Source organism: Hemicordylus capensis, chromosome 1 (assembly GCF_027244095.1).
Source record: "Hemicordylus capensis ecotype Gifberg chromosome 1, rHemCap1.1.pri, whole genome shotgun sequence".
NCBI classification, from domain to species: Eukaryota; Metazoa; Chordata; class Lepidosauria; order Squamata; family Cordylidae; genus Hemicordylus; species Hemicordylus capensis.
The window spans coordinates 298144513-298166953 of record NC_069657.1 but is presented as its reverse complement, the minus strand read 5'-3'; the positions used below and the strand labels follow the sequence as shown (position 1 = coordinate 298166953).

The window sequence follows — 22441 nt, the reverse complement described above, 5'->3', positions numbered from 1 at the left end:
CTACTGTAGACAAATATTCAAACATATAAACTGCAAAAAATTAATGAATAAAATACAACACATCCCTCCCCTTTATAACAACCAAAAATTTAATTGATTTTAAATTAAGTGACAAATCTTGAAGTTGTTATCATGGTCTCCTGTCACACACACACTTCTCCTAAGTCTTGTGTTCTCTGGCACAGGAGTTGTTTGTTCTTCTGGTACTGAGGATTGCCCATTACTTTCATCAGCCTCATCTACGAGGTCTAAACTGCAGGCAAGATCAAATTCCTCTTCAGTTCCTCTCTTGAGATCAGACTCCCTTCTCTCTTGTCTCCTGTCTCATAATATGCATACTGGAAAGTCTTGAACTGTTCCATTCCTTTTTATCATCCAGTAAGACAGAATCTCCTCAGATTTTGATTATTTGTTTTGGTCCAGAATATCAGGAATATCCCTTTCTCACTTTACAAGGCAGTCATATTTGAACCAACTCCCTCACCAGAAATGTTCACTGTTTTGCACCTCATTTCTGATCTACATACAATTTATATTTTTGTTGTTTCTCGCTTACCTGATCATGAATATCTGCATTCTCAGGGTGAAATGGTATGGAAGACCCTATCAGTTGTTGCCATTAGCTAAGTTTAGTGGTAGCTTTGGTTTCACAGATTGCCTCTTTCCAGGGGTGTTGTTGCATAGTAGTATGACTTTATTTCACTAATCTGTCCATTCTTTCCACTAACCAATTCCCTTGAGGATGGTACAAGGAAAGTGTTTTATCCCATGGTTTTACAAATATTGCTCCATTTCAAATGAGGTAGGTTCTGTCCAATTTTCAGTCACGAGTTCTTTAAGAAGACCTTCCCATGCAAAAACTGCAGCCATAAACAGGATCACTTTGTTTGTAGTAATGCTGTCAGCAAATGAAACTTCTGGCCACCTCGAATAGTAATTAGGGATGTGCAAACTGGTTCGGGGGTTCGTGGTTCTCCACGCAGAGGCCATGTGCTCAGGTGCCAAGCCCCCAACATGGCTGCCTGGCTGCCGGGCGAAGGCCGAAAACCAGCTGAAGAGCACCCAAATGGGGTGAGGGGTGATTTCAGGGGCGTATGTATGGTGGGGCAGGCAGGGCAAGTGCCCCGGGCACCACTTGAAGGGGGGCGCAATTTCTTAAAATTATTTTTTTTTTTAAAATGGCCACCAAAAACAAAATGGCCACTGGTCATGTTCAAATGGCCTCTGTGAGGCCCTAGGGCATGCCACGCCTCACAGAGGCCATTTAAGCATGCACAGTGGCCATTTTGTTTTCAGCAGCCATTTAAAAAAATATTTAAAAAATGAACACTGTGCATGCTCAAATGGTGCCTGTGAGGCCCTAGAGGCCAGTGGGAGGAGGGGTAAACTTTGCAGACCCCCCACAGCCTTTAGGAAGTCCCCCAAAGGGGCTACTGGCAATTTTTTAAAAAAAATTAATATAATATGTCACTGTACACATATTCAAATTGGCATTATGAACAGAGAATCAGGGCTTGTGAATAATGAGCTGAAGTTTATGAGCTAAGATTGTATCCATTTGCTCTTTCTTTGCTTCTTGTGATAAGTGAGTTAAATGTGATGTCTTAACAATATGGCTATTAATGGTGAGTTTGTCTTTGAATCAATGTGAAATCCTTAGTATTAAGGCCCACTGGGAGTTTCTTGCTCTTTCTCTCATTTTAACTGTCTTTCTGAGATACTAGAATATATTCCAAGCAGTGACACCATTTACTCTGCATATCCTTTAATTATTTTCAGAGTATCTGGGAAAAGTCAAATTCTCCATTTATTTTTAAAACTTATGTATTCATGATGCTACAATGCATAGCAGAGAATTAGACAGACACTTCTATTTAGTTTTTTCCAATTACACCTCCACATAATATTTGGGTATTTCATGAGCCCCAGCATACTGAAATTTGTAGTTTTCCAGCATTTTCTTGGTTTGGCTACATCCACTGCTAAATAGTTTTTGAAATATTAAAAGATTAACAAGCTTGACTTGTATTTTTCAGCTGACATTAAGGTAAAGTTATCTGAAAGATGGGTGTCAGATGTTTGGTCAGGGGGCGCAATTTCAGTGCTTGCCCTAGGTGCTATTTTCCCTAGATACGCCTCTGGGTGATTTAGAAGGACGGCAGGGGGAGGGGGAACCTCTGCAGACTCCCCCGCCACCTCCAGAAACTCCCCCAAGGGGAATACAAGGTAAAGAAAGAATTTTTTAAAAACAATTTTTGGTTTGCGAACCCCCACCCCCCTGAACCGAACCAGGGGCTGGTTTGAGAGGGTGCTGGACTGAACTGGCCCAGCTGGGTTCAAGGCCAGTTCAGCCTCGAACCAAACCGGGCCAGCCAGTTTTGTGCACATCCCTAATGGTAATCCACCATCAATATAACAAATTTTTAGGGCTCTATACACGATCTATGTGTAGAGCCAAGATGGAGTCTGCGAGGAGAGCGGGTTTGACCTGCTCTCCCTGCAAACAATCAGGCAGCATTCCCCAGCCACCCAGACAATTACCGACTCTGTCACAGAGCCAGTTGGGGAGGTGAAATTTGGGGGCCTCCTGGTCCCCAGAAATCCCATAAGTCACTGTGTGTGTGTAGGGTGCCTTTTGGGGAGCCCCCTGACGCCAGGAGGCTTGTTGCAGCCACGTGGTTGGGGGGCTATTCATAAATCGGTGCGGTATAGAGTTGCACCACAACAACACATCATCTTCTAACCCACTTTTCGGGCATTCTTGTGCCCAAAACCTGGGTTAAGCAGCAGGCTACCCAAGAGGGTTTGCTGCCACATCACCGCCAGGAGCTGTGCAGCTCCCGGCGGTTCTCACCCACAGTGGAAACCAGGCTGGGCTCCCTTAGCCCAGTTTCCACTGCACAGTTTCCTTCTTTGTTTTGCAGGTTGGTTATCAAGAGGACCCATTTTATCCAGAGCATGTTTTCCCCAGGAACAACTGGGATACTCTACTGGAGTCAAGGGGCTGTTAAAATTCGACTGTGATTTGTCACATACAACACAAGCCATACAGTGTGTGATTATATTTTCAATGTGTGTGTTCATACCTGGCCACAAAAAACTTGGTCTGATTCACCTTTTAGTCAAGCTCATGCCCAGGTGACCTTCATGGACAATTTTGATCACTTCTGCTTGTAAGGACGTTGGCACCACCAAAAGATCAGTCTTCAGCACCAGCTCATTGAGAAGAGGCAGCTCACTCGCTACGAGCATGTATGGTTGAAGCTGACCAGGTACCTTGTGTTTGCGTGACCATCCATTAGTTATGTAAGGCTTAAGTTGAGTAAGCACTTGATCAGCACTGAGGGCCAATTTCCATTCAGAAAACGTGATTTAAAAAACAAACTAGGATGCTGTTCTTGCCTTGTACACCACCCTGAATTTGTGGATTGGGCAGTATATTCAATCAATCAATCAATCAGTATCTCCATGCGTGAATGAAGCTATTTGTACAATGACTCCTTCATCCTTGTCTTCTGGGATCTCCTCTTGGTCTGAAAGTGGAAGTTGAGATAAACAATCTGCAATTGTACTCCAAAGACCTGGCAGATATTCCACTTGGAAATCAAAATTCTTAAGTCTTGTTATCTCTTTGACTCTTATTGGGGTTGCGCAATTTGATCCCCAAGTAGTAAATAAAGCAGATGTGGAGGAGAGCAGGTCTTGTGGTAGCAAGCATGACTTGTCCCCTTAGCTAAGCAGGGTCTGCCCTGGTTGCATATGAAAGGGAGACTAGAAGTGTGAGCACTGTAAGATATTCCCCTCAGGGGATTGAGCTGCTCTGGGAAGAGCAGAAGGTTCCAAGTTCCCTCCCCGGCTTCTCCAAGATAGGGCTGAGAGAGATTCCTGCCTGCAACCTTGGAGAAGCTGCTGCCAGTCTGTGAAGACAACACTGAGCTAGATAGACTAATTGTCTGACTCAGTATATGGCAGCTTTCTATGTTCCTATGTTCCAGATAGGGGTTTATGGTCTGACTGTAAAGTGAATTTTCTGCCCCACAAAAAAGTCCTGAAGTATCTCACCACCCAGAAACATGCTAGAGCTTCTTTTTCAATGACAGAATACATCTTCTCTGATGGAGTACGCACTCTGGAAGCAAAGGCAACTGTAACTTCCCTATCCCCTTTTTGTTGTGTCAAGAGAACACCCAAACCATATTTAGACACATCAGTAGTTACACTAGTGTGCCTATTTGTGTCAAAATAAGTGAGAGCAGGGCTTTCAGCAATGGCCAATTTGAAAAGTAGCCATGCAGGATGTATTCTAGTTAAATGCTACATTCTTCTTTAAAAGAAGACTCAATGGAGCAACTTTGGAGGCAAATTGTCTAATAAATTTAGAGTAATACTCTTAAAAATGATTGAAGTGCATCCTTGTTGTGTGGCTCTGGTGCTTCCCGAATAACTTTCACCAAGTCTGTTTTGGGATGTACACTACTCTGATATATTGTGTGTCCCAACTACGTCACCTAGAGTGTGCAAAACTGACATTTCTTTGCAGAGACAGTAAGTCTGTGTTGGAGTGTTTTTAAGAGTTCTGTCAGTTTAAGCTCCTCAATGGTTTTGCTATACACTAAAATGTCACCCTGAAAGTAAATGATGCTATCTGTAGTCCCAAAAATTGCATGCATCATTCGTTGAAATACCAAAGCTGCAGAGGCTAATTCAAAGGACAGTATTTTGTGTGGAAAAAGACTTTCTGGGGTAATGAACCTTGTGTATTTGCGAGAACATTTGAGCAGAGGAATTTGATGATGGGCTGAGGACAAGTCCAAAGTTGTGAACACAGAGGCCTCTTTCAGAGTGAGCAGCATTTCATTGATATTGGGTAATGAATGACAATCCATTGCCATATTGGAGCTCACATCTCTTATATCTACACACATTTGAAGTGTACCATTTGATTTCCTCACAAGGACAATAGGAGAGACCCATTCTGATGAATCAACAGGCTCTATGATGTCAGCATGCTGTAGTCTTAAGAGCTCCTCTCTAAGTGGTTGGCACAATGCTATGGGTACATTGTGTTGTACAGGTATTGCATTCACCTTCATCTGAATTTTACGTTTGATATGTATGGCAGTGCCAGGTGTATCAGCAAAAACATCTGAGAAATCAGCAGTCATATCTGCAAATGGATGCTCCATCATCTGTAATATGGGTTCCATGCTATTTGAGTCTATCACTCTCTGTAGATTTTTCTGATGTTTCCAGCCCAATATTGAGACTCTTTTTTATGACACATGCACTTTCCCTTTGGCATTACATCCTTTATATTCCAGGACAGTAGTAAAGTATCCATTTATGGCAACAGGGGAACCTCCATATGCCCAGGGATATATGTATGAAGGCTGCTTGTGGAGATAAGGAGTTTCTTATCTCCACTGGTAAGGAGTTTCTTGTAAAGTAGATTGGAAATCATAGTGCACAGAGAACCAGAATCATCCAGCATCCATACTTTATGGCCATAACTTTAACTTGACAATGTGGAGACGCAGCAGGCTCTGACTCTGTCACACTTAAAATGGTGTCAGGAAGTGGTTCATCTGCCTCATCCTTATCATATGGTGAATCAGTAATGGAGTGGGCAGCAGACTTGCAAACCTCAGGAAAGTATCCCCCATTTTTGTACCTGCTGCAAGTGAACTTCTGTGCTGGATAGTGAGCAGAAATGGCTTTGTGGGCAGAGTCTCCACATTGGTAGCATTGGTGACTCCTAGTATCTTGTGATAGCACTTTCTGGTAGCACAAGCCTGCACAACAATATGACCAAGCCTGCACAACATATGGCCCTCGGGCCGGATCTAACCCGTGAGGCCTTTTTACTTGGCCCATCCAGCCATTTCCCTCCTCCTCCAGAACTGGCATGAAAAATACCTTTTTTTTCTCCTCCTACCCCACTGGCATCAGAGCAATAAATTCAATTCTCCCACACGGACCACAGCGAGGAAGAGTGCCGGCTCCCTTGCCCACCTGCTCCATCTCCACATGCTTTCTTGATCAGCCGAGAAGCGGTGAAGCCAGCTAAGAAAGCATGTGGAGGCGAGGCAGGTGGGCAAGGGAGCCAGTGCTTTCCCTCACTGCAGCCTGTCTGGCCTCTGTGGCATGAGAGAGATCCTTCAGCAAGGGAGCCAGCAGCCTCCCTTGCCCGCCCGCCCGCCCGCCTCACCACCACGTGCTTTCTTGACTGGCTTGGGCTCTGCTTCTTCTCAGCTGCCACCAGGAAAGCACACAGAGGCGGGTCAGGTGGGTGGGCAAGGGAGCTGCTTGGCATGCTCCTTCACTGCAGTTCATCCAGTCTCTGAACAAGAGCCTGCACAGTCCTTCAGCGAGGGAGCATGCCAACTCCCTTGCCCACCATCCTGCCTTTCCTCCACCTGCTTTCCTGCTGGCTTCTTTGGCCAATGCTGAGTCTCCCCCAGGCTTTGAAAGGAGCGCCTGCAAGCTGCTTGTTGCGAGGCTGCTCAGAGTTCATCTTCTGTGAATAAGCTTGGCTGGCCAGTGCTGCTCTGCTGCAAGACACACGGGTGGCAGGCCCAGGAATATGTGGTGCAGGAAATAAAAGAAGCCACTGGTGAAGGACTCTGAGCAGGCAGATAAGAGGCAGTTCCTTCAGTGATATTGCAAGCTGTCACTCATCTGGGGGCGGGTGCGGGGGGGCTCCTTCCGGGGGCTCTGCTGAGGTCCTGCTGCCATGTGTCTGGGACCTCGAGTAATAAATGTGAAGCAGTAGGATGCCAGAGGCAGAGCAGAGCAGTCAAGCCCAGCTGAGCACAGGCAGCTGAAATGTGCCAAGGCTGGATTAGAGAGCAGCTGTTTTGAGGCCAAGAGGGGAGCCTTCACCGAGTAGTAGATCACTGTGCCTTTTCCTTCACCGAGAAACAACCCAAAGTGCACACTCTGCTTCCTTCCTGCTGCTGTGCTGTGAGCACAAGCTCCTTCTCGATCCCTTTCTGGTTCTGCTCCATTTTGCCCACCTTTTCTTCCCGTCTCCTCTTCCTAGTCTTCCTATTCTCCTCAAACCTTACCTTTCACCCCCTTTTCTCTCAGCTCCCTTTAACATTTTCCTCCCCCCCACCAATTCTCTACCCACCAGCTTTTCTCTCTTGGACCTCCCCCTTCTTTTTTTTAACAGTGCGGCTGCCTGCCTCCTATCAGAGGCAGGATCCAGGCACTGCCTGTCTTTGTCTTTCTTCATGTATATAGCTTTAATAATAATTTTTAATATTCTTTATGAATTCTCAATTTTAATTCAATTATCAATGTGCTGAAATTTGTACAAGTAATACATAACTTGTAACCTGAGCCATTTTTGGAAGGGTGGTATATACATCAAATAAATAAAATAAGAAATAAGAAATTTGATCTTGGCCCCCACACACCAACTGATGGTTGGTTCCGGCCCACTGAGGTATTTGAGTTGTACACCCCTGATTTAGACTGAACAGCCTGGATCCCAGGAGGAAGGTTTTGGGGTACCAAAGAGAGCTATTTGTCACAGTGAAGAGCATTTTCCACCCTCCTGTCTATTCCTATACGTACCTTTATCCAAGGTAAGTTTCTGCTCCAATAGCAGTTTTTCAAACATTTTGGAGCAGTTTGTTTTCATGACAATCTGATCACTGATCATTTCATCAGTAAAATTGTCAAACTCACAAGTTACCCTTAAGGCACACGCTGCTGTGACATACTGATTGATAGATTCACCAGGTGGTTAGGATCTAGAATAGAACTTGTTGCATTCAAAGTAGAGTTGAAATGATCATCTTAAGGCTTGAAGAGCAGCTTCAAAAGAATTGGTATACCCTTCAAGTTGTCAGCAAAGGGCAAATGATTATATATTATCTGGCCTGGCAGACCCAAGCAGTGAAGCAATAAATCCTTCTATTTTGCTGGAGTAAAATCAGGGGTCTGTATAGTGAGGAGGTAACTGTAGAAATAGGACCTCCATTGTTTCCAAGGAAGAGCAGGTTCTCCTGGGGTGGACAAGAAAAAAGGTGATGGTGAGATATGAGCCATGCTGCAGTGGGCATCCAGTGGAAAAAGTACATTCAGGGGTTGCACTGGTCAGGAAGCTAGAGAAACAATTGGCAGCAGCAACAGTAGAAAGCAGTTCAGGAATGTAGGCCCAGTAATGCAATGCAATTTGGTTGCAGGAACATTCACAAGCTTTGCAGGCTCACATGCTTAAATGGTTCAAAATGTATTTGCAAAATGTTTTATAGCTGCTTCCCTCATACACCCCATTTTCTCCTTCTTCCTTCCCTCCCCTTTCCTCTTGACTCCTCCCCCATACTCCTTATAGGATCCTCCTTGGGACAAATGACCAAACAAACAAATAAACAAACTGCAAAAGATTATTGAATAGAATATACCTCTTCAGTTTTCATATCCAGTAATTTGCAAAAATTCTAAGTAATTGTTCCATGGAATTTATGATGAATTGTGTGTGTGTATATATATATATATATATATATATATATATATATATATATATATATATATATATATCTAGAGAGAGAGAGAGAGAGAGAGAGCACTTAGGTGGTCCATGGCAAAAGGTGCATGGCAAGCTCCGCCCACACAGTGCTTAACCACCAATTGGCAGTGACATTGGGGGCTCAATCAGCGGGCTTCTCCAGTGGTGAGAATTCTGGGACATGGTGGCCTCTGAAGTAAACAGAGAAAAAGAAAGAAAGAAGCCAGAAGAAGAAATAAAGAGGAGGAAGGGAGAGAAAGAGAAAGGGAGGAGGAGGAGGAGGAGGAGGGAAAGGCAGAAAGTAAGAAATAAGGGCAGCATTGGTGATGATGGGTGTTTCCTGAGGGGTGGCCAGGGAACTGGAAGAGCCTGATGGGGCAGCTGAGGAGGAGGACGAGCAGGAGGGCAGTGGAGGAGGGAGGCCCAAGGTGGAAGTGGTGCAAGGAAGGAAAGCTCGGGGCCAGCCGGGGAACTGAGGAGCCCAATGGGGCAGCCAGTGCCACTGCCAGAAATGAGGAGGAGGAGGAAGAGGAGGATGGCAGTGGAGGAGGGAGGCCCGAGGAGGAGGAGGTACAGGGAAGGAAAGTAGTGCTATTGCTGCCACTGTACTGGAGAATGGGGAGGTCCCTGGGGTGAGGGGGCTGTGGTGGGGGGCAAGGAGAGCAGTGTGCATGGGTGGGGTTACAAAGGCCAGCAGGCTTCTCCGGCAGTGAAGCCTCTGTGCCATGCAAGCTTCCATGGTGTTGGCAGGGAGGAAGGGCCCGGTGAACCACCACCACTGGTACTCCTGCTCGGGGCTACCAGGCCCATTGGCATAGGGAGGGATGCAGGCAGGCGAGGGACGGGTCCAGGACTGGACCTGTCAGCAGCCTGAGGGGAGCGAGTGGCCACAGTGATGGCAGCAGCAAGGTAGGGTCCCATCAACAGTTAAGGCACTTCCCCACACAAACAGCTCTGTAACTGTGAGTACCCAGCAGGAGCAGGTGAGTGACATTTCCTGGGCAGGACTTCCTCCCTTCTTTTGCAGCTGTAAGAGTGAGTGCCACCAGGATGAGCAACACCTGAATGAGTCATTTGTATCATTCACCCATCCTAGCTCCTTGAGTGAAGGACCTGCAACTTTTACATGGCTCACCAGACACACACGTAACATTAGCATTCAGAAAGTTCAGTCACCCATGAAGGCTACCAGAACAACTAACACAAAAGGTGAGAAGCAGAAGCATAACTCTGGGCAATGTTTCTCTCTCACTTTCCTCTCTACATAGTAATAGTTGTTATTCTAGAGAATATAACTATAAACATCAGCTTTCTGGAGGTTTTCTGTTTGTGTTTTTCATACATTGCCTCTACAATGATCCATGAACAGAATGTGCAATTGCAGCTACTGAAGAGGTGAACTGCTTGCTTGAAGTTTCTTCTGCATCAAGTGAATCTCATTTAAATCCCATCTAGTAAAGATATGTTTTAGTCATTTTTTCAGGGACACTTTAATGAATTATTACTCTTAAGGTGCATGTGTCATGGTGATTATGATATACTGGCAGTGCTTCAGTCAGGAGAAAAACAAAAGCTGTCAAACAATGCAGTCTTATCCCCATTTTCTGCCATTGCTCCACAGTTCAAGGTGTATTTTATGCAAAGTAAATAGGGCACCAAATATTGACCTGCCTGGTAGCTCAGTAGCAAAGAGAAATGGGAATAGGAGGTAATAGGAAATAGAGGTGTGAGGAGAAGATGGCGTGATGTGACCTCCATAAGGCAAAGCCTACTCTTTAAAGGGTAAAGCCTACTCTGAGAAGCTGGTGTGGTGACCTCCATAAGGTGAAGCCGAAATGCTTGGCTGACAAGCAAAAGGTTGCCGGTTTGAATCCCCACTGGTACTATATCGGGCAGCAGCAATATAGGAAGCTGCTGAAAGTCATCATCTCATACTGCACGGGAGGAGGCAATGGTAAAGCCCTCCTTTATTCTACCAAAGAAAACCACAGGGCTCTGTGGGCGCCAGGAGTCAAAATTGACTTGATAGCACTCTTTAGCTTTACCCTTTGGAATAGGGGCCTTAGTTCCTCTTTAGAGAAATCAGGTCTAGCTAATTTGCATTAATTGATCTTGTTCATGATTTTATCAAAGTTATTGTGATATATGTTTTAAGGATCCTATATGTAAACATAAAACATATTTTAATATATATGATCTAAGAAGGAAATAAGGAACATTATTACTTCACATAAAGAAAAGCAGGGGGAAGTTCAAGCCATATATTAAGTCTGTGTGTGGAGGATAAGCCTTGTGTAATTTCATGGTTTGTGGGAAGGGTAGATTCCCTCCAGTGAGCCTGATATAAAGTGTTGTGCTTTCAGGGCAGGTTAACTGTGAAGACTGAAGGCATGTGTGCCTATGTTCATATGCATATGTTTGTAACAGGAATTGCTTGGAGAACTCTGGGTAGAGTTTCTGAGTTGGATCATGAGCTTCTTAAACTACTTCCTTTTCCTTTAAGAAACATATTCAAGATCATTTTAATGTGGATTAGTTACTCTTAAACATCTCTTAATGCATGCCTATAGGGAGAGTAGTGTGTATTGTAATCTGTATTGCTGATTATGAGTGGGCAACTAGAAGATGGTAAATTGTTTTGGTTTAATGATCTTTTACACTGCATATATTTGCAGTACTTCTGAAGTCTCTGAATGGCAGAAAACATAGGTGGCATCCTCAGAGCAGTGGAAGGGGAAAAGCAACAAAGTAGTCTGTCCTGCTAATAATTAGGGATGTCTAGGTCTTTGGATAAGCTACAGTGAGCCTTCAGTTGAAAAAGATTGCCTACTACAAATTAGCAAAGGAATTCAGAAAGACATAAATTGAAATGGGAACTCACTTGGATCTCTGACCAAAGTCCAGGAAAATGATTAATATGAATAAAGAATACATATTCATTTGAATTCCTTGATGAATACTACGAAGAAAATTGAACTCTTCAGTTTGTGATTGCATTTATATAAGGAAGAAATTCCCATTGTGGTTTTTCTTTTCTTTTTTAAAATGCCTGATTGTCAGTCCTTTAATTTCTGTGAAATGCAGTGGCAGATGTTAATATTTATGGTGCTGAAGATTTTTTAAAAATGTGGTTTTAAATATAAAGGGTACTGGCATCAGGAGGTCTTCAGTGGTTCTTCTAAAGGAGGGTTACTTTCTTTTGTTTACATCCTTTCTGGTATAAGGATGTGCATGAAACGTTTCGGTGCATCTATTTCAACGCGCCAAAATGCTTCAAGATGCCCCAATCAAATCATTTCGGCAGGGGTGAGCAGTTCCTATAACAGGAGGGAGGCAGTTCTTACCTGCCCCTCTGTTGCACCCCCACTGTGTTGCTCCCCCATAGTGTTGCTGACCACTCAATATGGTATCTGCACATGCTCAGACATCATTTCTGGGCCAACGCTGCCACAGGCTGCTGGGAACGGGACTTCCTGTACCCAAGCAAGAAGCAGCCCAGGCGTGGCTTTTAAGAACAAACAATGGGGCTGCTTAATAATGACAGTGCTGCACTGGGGTGCAGTGGAAGAGCAACGGAGGGGCAGGTAAGACCTGCCTCCATCCTGTTCAAGCAACTGCTTTCCACCCCTCCAGATGTGCATGAAACGCTTTGTGTACATCCCTATTCTGGTATATGTAGAACATCCAGACTATCTCTGTGCTTGCACAAACATGTTGCGCTAGCTAGTTCTGCTAAATGGGGAACTTGCTTTTCAGTCTACTGTTGCACTAGGCAATGCTGTTGCACCTATTGCAAGGATGTAGCACAAGAAGATTGCAGAAAGGAATGTCTGTTCCAGATGACTTCTTGTGCTAGCAGAAGATGTTGCACAGCAGGTTGCACTACCTTAAAGTGCAACTTTGTAAATGTCGCAGAGAAGGTCTTCCAATAACAGTTGTACATGGAGAACCACAACTTTGCACAGCACTGCAAACTTCTTAAATGTGTGCAACTACTCATTGTGCTAGTGGAACACCAGTTTGGATATCAGCCTCTGCTCTGCTATCTTTGTTGTGCGATTGCAATGAGAGTACAAGAGACTATGTGACTTTAAAGGTATGTTGTGTTAACATGAAGGCATTCTTCCAAGTATCAGAGTATAATCAGCTCCAGTCTAGATATATCTCTTATATTTTTAAAACAAAGATTGCAGGCCAGAAAAGTTATTTTCAGAGGTAATACGCATTTTCTGGTATTTTGGCTAACATTAAGTGAGCTTTCTGTTCTTCATTCTTCAGTAATTGAGGCTTCTGTGCAAGGAGAGATTTTTCAAAAAGAGCATTCAGTACAGAAATGAGTACATTTGCATGTATGAAGAATATTTCTTATAGGAATATGAGAAGCTGTAGAGGAAGTGATAGGGAAATGGGACATGAAGTATCATTTTTAGTGGTGTTAATTTCTCCCCCTATATGGTTTTTTAATTGGCATTGTAAAGCATTTTATTGTAAACTACTCGGAGCTTTGTGGAACAGTATATCAATTGTTTTTTATTGTTGGCTTTGCTGTTAATTTTAATTTTTGTAGGTTGCACTGGGAATATAAAACTTTTAAAAGTAAATAAATTTAATATATGCTAGTGATCTGTCAACTGAAAAGGAAACACCTTTAAATAGAACACATGATTAAAAATTAATCTGGGGAATTATGGCAACTGAAAGTTTCTAAAGCTGATTTTAAACAAATGTGTGAAGAGTAGACCTCCCTTTTCACTAGTGGCATTTCTTGGTACTGACATAGGCATATGTGTCAGGGCTCAAAGATACAGTAAGCCTCTTCACACTACACGAGCTGCCTGGATTACTGCCTGGATTACACACATGGGCTGAAGTATTGACTTGGTGCCTTAATGAAAGCAGCAAAGGCACCCAGTGATCCTCTTCAGAATATTCCTCTTGGCACGGGGATGCTAGATGTTCAAACAAGAGAACCAGTGATGTGCAGAACATTCTGACCTCTGAATGGTTGTGCTGTCAAGTCAGTGTCGACTCCTGGCGACCACAGAGCCCTGTGGTTTTCTTGGTAGAATACAGGAGGGGTTTACCATTGCCATCTCCTGCACAGTATGAGATGATGCCTTTCAGCATCTTCCTATATTGCTGCTGCCCAAGATAGGAGTTTCCCATAGTCTGGGAAACACACCTGCAGGGATTTGAACCAATAGTATACAGTAACTTCTCAGGCTTCTCCCACTACATTTCTAATCTACAGTATTAATTATGTATATGTTAAAGGCTTGTACTGTAGATTTTTTTTTTAATGGCAGTGTACTAGCAGTCAGTTCAGCTCAGTTATTGCTCTTTTCCTATAACTTCTGAATGACAAAGCTAGACCCTTTCGATATGCATTTCTACCAAATGTGTAATCTCATGTAAAATAAAGAATGTTTCATAGTTTGTGCAAAATGTTACACTATAAATATATTAAAATGTTTTATAAATATATAAAATTGTTGCTCTGTTGGTTCTAGACAGAAATAGGCAGGCTTCAGTTTAGAGGAGGTTTGTAATCACTGGGCCATTTTGGACAATATTTCAGCTTTCTAACCCACCACACACATTGTGCTCCTAGTTGCATGAGGGTTCTACATGTACTAGAAATTCTAGTTTAAACTAGTGGTTCTAATCTTGCATATTTAGAGGAGCGGTTTGAATCCCCACTCTCATGGTTAGTGAAATGTGTCCTGATGTGCTGGGAGAAGGGAAGGATGTGCATGCTTAGGATGCTCATACATCCTTATTGTGAGTGGCAAACCAGGAGAATGTAGTATTGTCTGACTTTTCCCCTTGTTGAATTTTTAGCTTTTTGCTGCTTTCTTAGTGTTCTTAATTTCAGCTGTTGTTCAAACTGTTTTAACGTGTTAACTTTTTGATGTTATTGTATTATGTTTGTTTTTGTTGTTTGTTAGCTGCCATTGGGATGCTTTCGAGATGTGAATAAAAATACTTTTATTTAACTCTCTTTGAAGTTGATGGAACTTCAGTTAGCCCTGATTAAGTTTTTCTGGATATGGGGGCTCCACGGTGGCATGCATATGAATAAAACATTAGACATGCCAGAGAACTAACTTTCAAGTGACTTGTTGAACACAAGGGTCAGGTCTTAGTACTTTATTTGTCATTTGCAGTTGAGAAAATGTGGCATATATGTCAAGATCATGAACAGTTGGCTGTGTGTAAGATACGGTATGCAGGGGTCTCCCTGCTGATAAGGTTATTGGTACAATCGTGCTGATCACTGGTTTACAAGAGAAGTGGGGAATCCCACTCTCCACTCCCAGCAGATGACTGATGTTATCAAGGGTGATATCCTTTGTGCACTTGACAAGAGTTCAATGTGAAGTTCTCTTCCCATGTGCTGTATACTTTGTGGTGCATGTAGGATTACATCCTCTATTCATTGAGAGCCTTTTTTCCCTCACATGCACCTGACTTTCTGGAGTAGGGTAATATTCTAATAGTTTCAACAGCTCCTGAATAGCTAACCTGAACAGATTTTCCTATTTAAATGGAACTTGCTGCATTATAATGAAATTTCAACACATGATGCCTGTGAAGTATTTAGCATTTTTCTTCTTTGCTGATTAAAATCTGTTGCAGATGATAATTATGCTGGTTTACATCACTCAAACACTCAAAAATGATTTTCAGATCTTCAAGTAATTTATACCAGATTTTTATTTCTGAAAAGCCCTCATTTTGTTGATCGTCTGCCTAGATTATGCCCTTTTGTCGTGTTCTCTGTAAATGCTAAATCAATGCAAAGTGAATAGATTTCTATTTCTAAAAATACCCTCTTCCACAGGAAGAAGAATTAAGGAAGAGTGGGGAAGCCAAATATGCACACTTGAGTGATGAACTACATGTATTAATTGAAGTGTTTGCCCCACCCGGGGAAGCTTATTCACGGATGAGTCATGCTTTGGAAGAAATTAAAAAATTCCTCGTTCCAGTAAGTTGCTTATAGCACTTTACAGATATCCATTTCTATAGTCTTGTTGCATTGAGAGCAGTCCTTTAAAACATAGCTATTATTGCTTTTGTGACAGGGGGACGGGGGACGTGTTTCCTGATTGGCCCTGTCATAGGTATAGAATAATATCATATTCTTACAAAATCCTTGATTACTTTAATGAACTCTCAAGAGATCAAAGTCTGTAACCTGAACCTGAGGTGACTTGGATCCAGACCGATAGCAAATCAAAGGTCACAAACAGAGGAGAATATACTGTAGCCAGAGACGATGTTATTTCAGACAGGTTAGGGTTGACTCAGTAGGCATGGTAGGGAGTGGTTCTAGGGGAAAACAGAAGTGGAACAGATTTGAATATGACACTGGGGACAATACAACAAAGGCAAGGCAAATAACGAAGACAGGTTATTGTCCACAAAAACCTTCCAGAACAAGAATCTGAAGACCTGTCTCAATGTTCTCTGAGATAGCAAGGAAAACAGAGAAAGAGTACTGTAGTCCTTTTCAATCAGGAAAAGAGAAAGAGAAACTGACAGAGCCAGTAAGGCAGTAGAATTGCACAGCCTGACTAGTGACTGCCTAAGAAATGACCCAGAGTGGCTTTGAAAAGGGCTACATCAAATTTTTGCCCACAAAAATGTTGGCACTTCAATATTATTATTTATTATTTCTTGTTTACACAGTCAGACAGGTGTTATTGACTGGTTTGTTTTATCCAGACAGCAAGGACCTGGGATGGCTGAGTTTTATTATCAATATTGTTGTTGTTATTATAGAAATTGTCACAAAATATAGGCTATTCCCAGTAAAGTTTTTTTAAAATAATTGGCTGATGATTATTTCTGTGGCCCTTATGGTGTTGAGATGCTTAATAATAATAATAATAATAAATTAGATTTCTATACCGCCCTTCCAAAAATGGTTCAGGGTGGTTTACACAGAGAAATAACAAACAAATAAGATGGAACTGTGTCCCCAAAGGGCTCACAACCTAAAAACATAATATAGTAAAAAACATAATATATAAAAACATAATTTAGATACCAGCAACAGTCACTGGAGATTTGGAGTGGGGGGGGGGGGATTTCACCTTGCTTTTTATCTTGATGCTTATTGTTTTCCTTCATTGGACACAATGTCACCATAAAAAAGAACTGTTTCATGAGGCTGTCTCAGCCAATGAAAGATCACATAGGTGATGTGGCAATGTCGGATCCAGCCAATCAGATTTGTCTATCTAGTGATGTAACAAAGCCAAATAAGAATGAGAGAAGGAAGCTGTGCACTCACACTGAATAGACTTTGTGACAGTATGTAGCCATTCAGATTTGGCTATGTGATGATGTCACAAAGCCAAATGAGATTGAGGACAATGCTTCCTGTTCTCATTCTGAATGGGTAAATATTTTTATTTCACAGCCCCAGCAAACAATAATCAAATCAGGGGCTCTGCATTTTGTGAGGGAAGTGTGTGTCAGATTTTTGTGTGTGAAATGAACACAGACTATATTTGGGACAAAGTCAATTTCGGAGGTCGCTCGAAAGGCCTTCTTTCAGTTATGCCAAATACGGCAGCTGGCCCCCTATCTGTCCCCTCCGGACTTGGCCACTGTGATCCATGTGATTGTCACTTCCAGGTTAGATTATTGTAACTCACTTTGTGTGGGGCTGCCACTGCGCTTAACTCGGAGATTGCAACTGGTGCAGGATGCAGCGGCCAGGGTCCTTACTAAGGCGCCTTAGCGAGCACATGTGACACATTTGCTCGTTCAATTGCACTGGTTGCTGGTTGAGTCCTGGGTTAAGTTTAAGGTATTAACCTTAACATTTAAAGCCCTACAAGGTATGGCCCCTCCATACCTCCAAGACTGCCTGGTTCGATATGTCCCTCAGCGGGTCCTGAGATCAGCCACAAGTAATGCCTTGGTGATCCCGGGTCCTAGGGATATTAAATCGCAATCAACGAGAGCCAGAGCCTTCTCAGTGGTGGCCCCGACTCTATAGAACGGTCTCCCAGATAATATCAGAGCTCTCCATGATCTGTTGGCCTTTTATAAGGCATGTAAGACTGAAATGTTCCACCGGGTGTTCAGTCGCTGAGATAGCTGGTCGTAGAGTGATCTTGTAATCCATGGTTATTATGTCATGTGGAATTAGTATTTTATGGGGCTGTGGTTTATGAGGCTATGTAAGATATATTTTTATGAAATTGTGTTGTTGTGTATGTTTGCTTTTTAGCTGCTCTGAGTCCTATGGGAGTAGGGCAACATATAAATCTAACTAAATTTTAAAAACTGTGTTTTGTTGTACCTTTCCAGTAGAAGGGTGGCATGAACAAAATCAAATGTCCGTTGATTCAGAAGTGATCTTGTCTAATCTGAACTGAGAAACTAGAGATATCCAAAACTTGCAATTTCAAATGTTTATTGGTAAATTTAAATGATGAATGGTTTGAAAATGCTACTTGGATTTTAAAAACCACTCTTCACATTATTTCAGGCCCTTTCAAGTTGAATCAAAACAAATGGATTTGATATACTCTCTAGTCCAATGCAATTCCCATGAGATGGCACCCCCACATGCAATTAAAAAAAGAAAGAAAAGTTGAAAATAAGCACTCTTGGAAGCATTTTTTATCAGGTTCATGAAACTGCAGGTGGTGAAGGGAAGAAAGATTGCTGGAAATACTATTGGTGTTATTTCTGCATTATGATGACATTTCAGGGAATTGTATTATTTCTAAGGCAGTGGTTCCCAAACTGGGAGCCTCAAGATGTTATTGAACTATGGCTGCCATCATCCCCACCCACAATAAATTGTGGCTGGGGCTGATGGGAGCTTTAGTTCAGCAACATCTGGAGGGTCCCAGATTGGGAACCACTGCTTTAAAGATATAACATTTCCAGGGACCCAAATGATATAGTGCTATTTATTTATTTTAAACAAACGAGCAAACAAACACCAATTGACATGGCAAGGGAGGGGAATTGACTAGTTCATCAATTGTGACATCATGGCCACTGTTCTTTAAGTGTAATCACATTTCAAGAGGCACTTTAAGTCATAATGGATTTGCTGCTAGGTAACAACCTGTATTTTACCTTGTGTACCTTTTGTCTGAATGCTGGGAAAACATAATTGGCAACATTCAAGCTAATCAAGCAAGGTAGTCATGACTCACTTAAGCCCCGTTATTTTCAATGGGACTTAGTCATGAACAACTTCATCTGGATGGGCAACAAATGAACAACTGCAGGTGTTGTGCTATGAATAGGGCTGGCCCCTCTACTAAGCAGACCTAGGCTGTCACTTAGGGCACCAGTTCTTGGGGGGTGCTACATGCCTTCCTTTCCCTCTCCAGGCAGCCAGTGACCTGTCTGACTTGCTGAGAGTGCCCATTTGCTCTCCTCGTTCCCATCCAAATGAGCAGCCTGCAGAACTCCAGTTAAATCCACAGCTCTGCACTTCTTGGTGTGGTGGGGGAAAGTCAAACTTTGTTTAGGATGCCAAAAAACCTAGGTTCAGTCCTGACTATGAACAATCTAGGAAGGCATTTCATATCTGTCACATCTGTCTACAAAGTATTCAGAACACTTTGTGCATAATTTTAAAATGGCACCACAATGCAAGGAAATGAAATACCGTATTTACCCAAATAGAAGGCAACTCTGGATTTAAGACAACCACCTTAAAAATAGATGTTATACCTATATTTACCAAAAAGGAAGAGGACTCTGAATTTAAGATGACCCCACAATTTCGAACATCAAAGAACCTGGGGGGAAACTAGTCTGGGATTCAGGTAAATACTGTAAAAGTAATACAAAACATCTTAAAGCAATTGCAGTATGAAAGAAACAAAAAAAAGGCAGCAGCACAGAACAGGAGAAACTAAGCAAACGTAACAATAATTTCAATCTTGGTTAGAACTTCAAAAAAAGCCCTTTGGGATAAACCAGAGATTCCTTCCCCCCATAGAATTCTAAGGATTTGCTTGACTTTAAAAAAAAAAAGGGTCTTATCTTTTTCTTTAAAACAAACATAAACCCTTAAAATACCTTGCCAGAGGACAAAACCGGATTACATTTTGTAACAGAAGCAAAATAAATATTGTTGACCACAGTTGCTGCTGCTAGAGAATGCACATATAACTAGAGTTAAATAGCACACATGTTCGGTGCTACAGTTAAACGAGGAACTGTTGAAAAAAAGGAATTATTGACTTTGCCAAGCAGAACACGTTCATTATGAACCACAGTATGAAACTTCCAGGATGCATCCATTCAATCAATATGGATTAGAATTCAGAATTTCAGCACAAAGTAGCATTGGAGAAGTCTTAAGTTGCAGTATATATTCATTTATGGACATTTATTGACTTCACTGTTGAAAAAAAAGAATTCCATATTGGACGGTAATCTCACACTAATATCAATTTTCTTTTTATATTTATCTCACATGGTTTTAACAGAACAGCCATTAAATGCAGTCCTCCTGGGTTAGAGCTATGAGCTAAGATAACACACAATAAGGCTGTTCAATGAGAAGCCATACCAGGCTTGGCAGCCCTATTTGGGTAGGGCCACTCATGTGAAGTACCAGGATTGAGCTCGATCCTGGTGCTGCCCTGTCAAGTAGCCTGGGAATTTCCCCTGGGCTTTTACTGACGTAAAAGGATAAGGCAGCCCAAGCCACCGTAGAGGCTGGCAAAAGGAGTGCCCCAGCCTCTTGAATGCCTTCAGTGCACTATGTAAGGAGCATGGTGCATTGTGGGCTTTCTGGTGGCTAGGTGTCCTTCTGCCAGCCTCCCTGCTACCACACTGCTCACCGCATCAGCGCTCATCTGTGAGTGCTGTGTGTAGCACAGCCGTGATCATGTGGGGGAAGGTAGGAATGATCATACTTTGCCCTCCAGGAAAAGAGGTTGTGTCTACGACCTCATTTTGCCCCATTTGTTACTTCCACAAAACCCTTGAAGTGCTTTTAAAAAGTTTTCCTGACAGATAAATACTGGCATACAGCTGCACCTTGTCACAGAGTCCAGACACTCATGGTTTTGCATATCTGTGGTCGGGCAGTGGAGAACCAGTCTTGATATACGTGGTTGAATAGAGTTAAGATCCACATATCCACAGTTCCTAGGTTTCTGGAAATGACCTCCAAAGTAATTTCTGGCCACCATTTTATTGAAAGGAGCCATTTTGTGGCTTGCAGCTTTAAAAAGAATTCCCACAATTTTTCATGGAAAATTGGCAGAATTCATTGTTTTGAGGAGCATTCCTGGACAGCTGGAGATTACAACACAGTACTTTATTTCACTATTTCTGCCTTTTTATTGTGTTTTTTTGTCCTCCAGGAACCCCCCCCCCCCAATTGCCATTGACTTAATGTCTTGTTATCCGCAGTTTCATTATCCATGGAAAATAGTGTGAATGGAACCCCTGCGGATAATGAGGTCCACCTGTGTACAGGGAATGTAACTTATGGCCCTAACCCAGTAGGAATGTGGTGGTGGTGGTGATAGAAAGGTAGTAAGGCTGTTCTCACAACCACCATTTTCAAGGTAGGAGGCAATAAACCCAGCTATTCAGTCTTGTGTGGAGCCATGGGAATCCCTCCAACTCAGCTTTTTCAAACCTGGGTAACCCCAAGTTTCTACTCTGCTCTTAACTGATGTAGGAGGAGAAGGAGGCACCAATGTAGGAGTTTACCTCTGGTTGTGTGGGCACATGTAGCCTTTTCACTTGGCAGAATGTCACACCACCTATCTGCCCCCACATGGATACTATAAAGTTCCATGGCCAGAGCAGTTGGCAGGGAGCAGCCACAGCTGTCATAAGGCTTTTTCAGGCTTCTGGTGGTGTAGTACATGCCGGGAAGGCAGGGACATATTTGGAGGACTATGTACAGTGGGGCAGGACTTGCAGTTTCTGATTTCTATGAAGTCCACCACTAGAGCCCCAGTTGTGTAGGTGCTGGGTTTGGAACACCAAACATAATCTTGGTCATTGGAATCATGAGGTAAAACGTCATGAGGTAGAAGTGATCCTGCCCTTCTACCCACCGCCCGATGGTCATGTGAACAAGCCTAGTGGCTGTTACCTGTCTGGACTGCAATTGTGGAGTACAAATCTAGCATGCACTTTTTAGTCCCACTGAAGTCCCATTGCCCCTGTGATCTAGCCACAGCCCCTGGTATTGACCAGATATGTGCTCTTGAGGAGGTTAATAACAGCAGAAGGTGATAATAAATTCCCAGTCATTTTATCTAGCAGCTTCAGACATTCCACACAATTGCGATACATTAACATAAGCCTCTTAGGCCTTGCAGATGGTGATCGACCAAGCAAAATGCAACCACTAGCCATGTATGGCAGCTTGGCGGTGCTTGATAAACCTACTGGCTGACATGCACAGTAGCATTGTGTTGGTGCTATAGTGCTGGCATCCAGACTAATACTGTACCATCTGGGGTGAATGGGTGACTTTCAACAAACTCCCCTTCCCGCTGAAGCCCACGATAACTCCTGGAAATATATCTCTGAACATTGCGCATTCCTCAGGAACATATTTTTGAAAGTCACAGCGGGCTTCAGAGGGAATGGAAGACAGTTGGAAATCGCTCCTCTCCCTCACTTTGTGTGATGGTGCATCCCTCATTGTCATATTCCTGGATGTAAAAAGAACTTTTGTGAGAAGGAAAGAGAAGTAAAAATGGCTTTCCCCTTCCCCCACCACCCAGCACTGCACTGCAAACCTCACACACAGTTAGTTTCCTGGCTGTTTGCAAGGACGGAGTTCTTACACTGACCTTATAAGCCTGCATGGCATCTTAGCCTGTAAGGACAACTCAGCCTCCTCTCTTCCTTTAGACTAGAAGAAAGACTGCTGCTTAAATGGCCTGTTTTAGG

The 22441-nt window shown here is 42.8% G+C and overlaps 1 protein-coding gene across 24 annotated transcripts in view; it reads left to right on the top strand.

The window, feature by feature from the left end:
* Positions 1–22441, top strand: part of KHDRBS2 (KH RNA binding domain containing, signal transduction associated 2) — a 655851-nt gene that overhangs the window by 291592 nt on the left and 341818 nt on the right. For 23 of the 24 annotated variants that reach the window (XR_008313984.1, XR_008313983.1, XR_008313981.1 and 20 more), the window contains one exon: positions 15363–15509. The exons of the other annotated variant lie outside the window; for it this stretch is intronic. Coding sequence is in view for 1 of the 23 variants with exons in the window: in XM_053286503.1 (XP_053142478.1) it covers positions 15363–15509 (147 nt within the window). In the remaining 22 variants the exon portion in view is untranslated. The remainder of the gene's footprint in view (positions 1–15362; positions 15510–22441) is intronic. 24 annotated transcript variants of the gene reach the window in all.